Source organism: Sitophilus oryzae, unplaced genomic scaffold (genome assembly GCF_002938485.1).
Source record: "Sitophilus oryzae breed Bouriz unplaced genomic scaffold, Soryzae_2.0 scaffold_111_pilon_pilon, whole genome shotgun sequence".
NCBI lineage: Eukaryota > Metazoa > Arthropoda > Insecta > Coleoptera > Curculionidae > Sitophilus > Sitophilus oryzae.
The window spans coordinates 2,103,983-2,110,063 of NW_022145749.1; the positions used below are offsets into that span (position 1 = coordinate 2,103,983).

The 6,081-nt window shown below is 30.8% G+C and overlaps 1 protein-coding gene across 1 annotated transcript; it reads left to right on the forward strand.

Annotated features, from left to right (window-relative positions):
• The first annotated feature begins 92 nt into the window (after nucleotides 1-92).
• LOC115883750 (cyclin-dependent kinase 10) lies at nucleotides 93-2,003 on the forward strand. The gene is made up of 9 exons (XM_030902162.1): nucleotides 93-196; nucleotides 282-497; nucleotides 558-630; nucleotides 686-860; nucleotides 915-1,117; nucleotides 1,179-1,406; nucleotides 1,460-1,678; nucleotides 1,733-1,863; nucleotides 1,919-2,003. The coding sequence occupies exons 2-9, from the start codon at nucleotides 390-392 to the stop codon at nucleotides 1,952-1,954; spliced, it is 1,173 nt and encodes a 390-aa protein (XP_030758022.1). The 5' UTR covers nucleotides 93-196; nucleotides 282-389; the 3' UTR covers nucleotides 1,955-2,003.
• Nucleotides 2,004-6,081: the final 4,078 nt, after the last annotated feature.

The following is a 6,081-nucleotide window of genomic DNA, read 5'->3' on the forward strand; positions in this document are numbered from 1 at the left end:
GGTCAGTCATATATAATGTCATATAATATGACATAAAATAAATTTTGATATTGAAGTAGTTCTCATATAACCATGTGGATTTGCTCTCTATCACAGCTCACTATCTAATGATCTATTACAGTCTATTAAGATTCAAGATTCTGAAGAGGTTATGTTTGGTTAGGCTTTTTTTTATTTCAAAAACGGATAGAAAACAGTATGTGTTTGTAATTTTGTAATAAATCTATTATCTGATTTATTAACTTTGTTGTAATTTGTGAACTAAAGTTTGGTTATTTTAGATTTTTTCAGAATTATTATAAACATTCGGCGCATTTTATGATCATATTTATAGTGTATCAGCGGTGTGTAATAATAATTTGCAAAGCGGGCCAGCGGCAGATTCAAAAATGAAGGAAATTGAGAACGGCGCTGAACCATCAGCCCCTATTACAAAAAAGGGTATACTTACTTCGTTTAAAACTGGCAAACCGATGAACATTCCAGAATCTGATATTGTAAGTATAATATTAATATATAATTATTAGAAGGATATTTTTTAATAATTATATTCATAGCTTGGGAGATGCCGATTTGTTTCTGAATTTGAGAAGTTAAATCGCATAGGTGAAGGTACATACGGAATTGTATGTAAGTATTTTTGAATTTAACACTTAAACGTAGGTATTTAAATAAATCATTTTAGACCGAGCCAAGGATACAGTCTCTGGACAAATTGTTGCTTTAAAAAAGGTAAGAATGGATCAAGAAAGGGATGGCATTCCAATAAGTAGTTTGAGAGAAATTCAGGTGTTACTAAATTGTAAACATGAAAATATAGTTCATTTAAAGGAGGTGGTCGTAGGAAAGAGTTTAGAAAGGTAATGTTAGTTAATATTCTTCTTAAAAAAGTAATAAGAAAATATTAATTTTAGTATTTTTCTGGCAATGGAATATTGTGAACAAGATTTAGCTTCTTTGTTGGATAATATGCAGGCTCCTTTTACTGAGTCTCAAGTAAAATGCATTATGTTACAAGTATTAAGAGGATTAAGGTATTTGCATCACAATTTTGTGGTCCATAGAGACCTGAAGGTTTCAAATTTACTTATGACTGATAAGGGTTGTGTGAAAATTGGTAAGTCTGGAGGTATATGTATAGAATTATTAACTTAGAGTAAAATAAATTCTATTTGCAGCTGACTTTGGTTTAGCAAGGTGGTTTGGTGTACCTCTTAAACCAATGACACCACACGTAGTGACTCTGTGGTATAGAGCACCTGAGTTACTTCTTCAAGCCCCTACACAAACTACTAGTGTAGATATGTGGGCAGCAGGATGCATTTTGGGTGAACTTTTGGGTCATAAACCTTTGCTTCCTGGAAGAACTGAAATTCAACAACTAGAACTAATAGTAGACCTGTTAGGTATAAGTTATTGTAGTTACTAATAAGGACTATCTAAATAAATACTTATTTAGGTACCCCATCTGACGCGATTTGGCCAGGATTCAGCAGTCTGCCTGCTCTACAAAATTACAGTCTCAAGCAACAACCATATAACAATCTTAAGCAGAGATTTCCGTGGTTGTCACCAGCTGGACTCAGACTTTTAAACTTTTTGTTTATGTACGACCCAAGAAAAAGAGCCACTGCTGAAGAATGTTTACAAAGTAGTTATTTTAAGGAGCAACCTTTGCGTAAGAATATCTTAGATGTTTGTTTACATAATTTTACCATATCAATATTTACAGCCTGTGATCCAAAACTGATGCCCACTTTTCCACAGCACAGAAATATTAAAGGCAGCAATAAAAACCCTCCTCCGGCAGATAACACTGGTGCTGGTGATCAAACCAATAATCTACCAGCAATATCTGACTTGGTAAGGACGTAATAGTTTAAATAATTGGCAAAGTATTTATATTATTCTTTTTCAGCTTGGATCTATAGTAAAAAAGAGAAGAGTAGAATAGATGTTTTTTTGTATGTGAAAATACTGAAATAAAATATAAGTTGCATGAATTTTTAACTTTTTAAATTCTCCCTTAAGTGAATAATTCTGTTTTATTTAATTACTTCACACTATTGTGTTTTGTGACTATATTATGTTTTTAATTTAATTTTAACAAGTAGCTCACTTAAAGCTATAATATTCTATAAAAAAATAAAGAATTTTCTGATAGAATAAAACTGGTTTATCTGCCCATCTGACGCCTGTTTACCTGCTGGTCCTTTAAATCATGAGCAAACAAATTCTAAGATGCGTGGAAGTAATGTTTTTAGTTTTCACACACAAAACAAAAAAAAATAAAGAAACAAGTAATGGAAAAACACAAAATAATGACATCGTAAAAACATGGTTTTACGTGTAAAAACTGTTTTTTCCGTTAGATTTTCCCCATAGTTTTTCCACATCCATCCCTGGCGGTAATGCTTAAACTTTTTTCCATATAATTTTTATGTGCGTTTTTTATTTATCGCGCCATTTACGATGTTGTCAATATGAAAGTTTAAGTGGGTATTTTTGAGGTTTTTAAATTCATAATAAAAGTACTGGGGTGTTGATAAAGTTTAGGATCACGAAATTACATTATTATTCTTTGAATAAAAGTTTATTATTGTATTGTCAAATACAATAATAAACTTTATTGTTACTCTTTAGTTATCGAAACAATAAAATACTCAGATACAAGGTTTGTGTGATGTAACGCTGTTTCGGGTAGTAAAAAGTAAGTGAAAAAGAATCCGAACTAGGCGTCGCGTGTCGTGTTGTGGCAATTTCAAATGTTAATAAAATTGTTGAAAAAATGTTAATGCATAAAGAAGAGCGTAATTAGGGCGTTGTTGGGTGCAGTAACATTCAATAACTCAACTTTCCCGGGTATTCAACTCTCCCGAAACGTTTTAAAGCTTCAAAATAGAGCTTTCAGATGGAGCGGAGCGTCCGCGAGTTCCATGAGTTTAAATGAACAATTTCACATGGGTCGCATATGCTCCGTCCGGATGAGTTCGTCGACGGCTATCTTGAGAAAACACGACGGACGCTCCGTTCCATCTGAAAGCCCTGTACTCACACCGATTTGATCAAAAGCAAAATTCAAGCAGTTCGACGAAACAAGCGAGTAATCTCAAGTGATCGGTGACCACAACCGGTAGGTTACCATTTGCATTCACTTTAATTTTCTGCACCGGTGGTTTTCTGAAACCGTTCGACGAAACAAGTGAGTAAAAAAGTTGTTTACGATATTCTCCGATGATGGCAGCACCGGCGGAGATATAATCATGGCTCTGATCATGGAATACACAGGGAGAATACTCTGTCTTCTGTGGTTTTTGTTATTACTGTTGCTGGAAATTTAAATGCTAAACAAAATCATATTACCTATTTATTATTCTATTTAAATAAAACACCAAACACTTACAACTGAGTTTTATTGCTTAGAAGCTACAAAGGGCAAAAATCATAGTAGTATATAGTAATAAATGAGCAATTAATACATATAGATTAAGATTAAAATAACAAAAAATATCAATGACAAATCTCCAAAAATTGTAATTTCTGAACACACTTTTTGACTATTGATTGGTTTATATGAAAAATAATTTTAGACGGATTTAAATCAATTACGTTTATATAAACGTATGTTTTGCAGAATAAAGTAAACAATTTATTTGTACAAAAACAAAAACAGTATAAAATTATATGCCTTTGTACAAAAAAATGTATCTCAAGATAATGGCTCTTTAATGTTGAAACTATCAATACATATATGTATTTCTCAAAAACACGTTTGTATTATATATCATACGACCGTTAACTTACCTTAGAAATGACGCTCGATCATATTTTATATGTAAAATTGAGATAACGTAGTTCTTTTATGATCATAGGTATATATGTATGTATACCGGGTGCGTCTCAATAGTGGCTCACCCCTATAACTTTTTTATTTTTTCAGATAAAATAACGAGATTTGGCATGTTAGTATATGACATAAATTAGGACTGATTGACGTATTCAATTCTTTTCGGCCACTTCCTGTTTTACCGGATATGACTATCACTTTTGATTTTTAAATGGCACCATCGGTATTTTTTTACTTTATTTGACAGAAAATGACATTCTGAATAGAATGACATATCATATGACGTTTTCGCTTAAAACAAAATTGAATCATTTGTCAATTTTTTCAAATGGAACGAGGGTGGCTCATTAGTATATTTGGAAAAAGCATTTTTTACGAATAATTTGGTACCAAACACTTGGTATTTCGAGTCAAATTATCGTTATGAATCGTATGTTGCAATTTCAAATAAACCATATTCAAAAATGTCAAAAGTTGACATACGATATGTTATTCTATTCAGAGTATCATTTTCTATCGAATAAAGTAATAAAATACCGAAGGTGGCATTTAAAAATCAAAAGTTGTAGTTATTTCCGGTGAAACAGGAAGTGACCGAAAACAATTGAATACGTCAATCAATCCTAATTTATGTCATTTACTAATATACCAAATCTCGATTTTTTATCTAAAAAAATAAAAAAGTTATAGTAGTGAGCCATCTTCGAGACGCACCCGGTATTGTATATCATTAATATTTAATATAATTGTCTTTTTATATTAATTATTACCTATCTATTTAATTCAATTGTTCCTTATAAAATACAAAATAAACTTAGGGAACAGACTTTTATACTTGTTTATAACTAACTATACGTAAAATAAATATTTTAGACACATTTTCAGAAGTTACACAGTAACAACATAAAGTACTAAACAGATTCCTAAAAAGGTCAAATTATTAAATTTGTTAAATAAGGTCTATAAATTAATATCAAGTGGTTTAATTTCATAAAACTTGCCTAAGTCGATCTCGGGTGCAGTTTCAATGCCTTTAAATTATCGGTTAAACCATATGGTTAAACCATACTACGGCAGAGATGGCTACTTCCGGATTTCTGGAGCTCAATATCAGTAAAAAAAATACTATATTGATTTTGGTCTCGACAAAATTTGTTGAAGAAACTTAATAAATGTTTATTCTAATAGCATGGATAACAGAAATTATTAATACTGGCAAAGGTTGTTATAAAGTTAATAAAATGTTTAAAACCGTTATAATTCATAAAAAATTAAACACCATCTACAATAATTAATATTAGTGCGCTAAGGTAACTTATTTTTGTTTTATTTTCCTATCCATAAAACCCACATATAGCTGCATATTTGTTTCTTTTATTAAATTTAAATTACTTAATTTTTTTTTGTTTACATTTTTTTCAAAATTCTGAATTTGCTCATAGCATAGTAACGATAAATTACTGCAAGACATTGAAATACTGCAATGGATAAGCCAGAAGAACATAGACAACACGAAATAAACCTACGCATTTCTTATAATATATAAAATTAAAAACATGTATCATAAGACATATGTTAATATTCATAGTTTTGAGGATAAATCATCACTTTCATGGAAAACCTGAGTACCTCAGTAACAACTAAAACAATAAAAAATCCTTAACGGTTTTATCCACTGATACAAACTTCTCAGTGACAATTCTTTATCCATAAACGAAGTAATATTTTAAATATCTTCAAAAAATCCTATGGGTATTTGGTTTGGTATTTGGCCATTTGCACACAGAGGTACAGACATTTTTTAATATTTTAAATATTGAAACCTAAAGTAGGTACAATGTTTATATACTTTTATATAACTACTAGATACTTAAGTATATTTCTAATAAATTTTAGTAGAACCTTATATTATCAAAACATGTGAATCTTAACACCAAATACGTTTAAATAAAATATACGACGGCCTCCCCATAAGAGCAATGAGAGGATTTACGTCCCAGTATTGAAGGAGGACAGAAAATCGAGTCGAATGTTCAAGACATAGGTTCATCCTTGTTTAGTCAAACCTCCTATAAACCAAGGATAGACTTATGTAGGAAATGCATTGAAATTCTATAGCCATCCTTCAATATCGGGACAGGAATTTAAGCGGTACCCTCCGTATACTTTATTTTAAACGTATTTGCTTAACACTTAATAAAAAAAAGAAGTCTTTCGGCATTAGAGAAAACTGT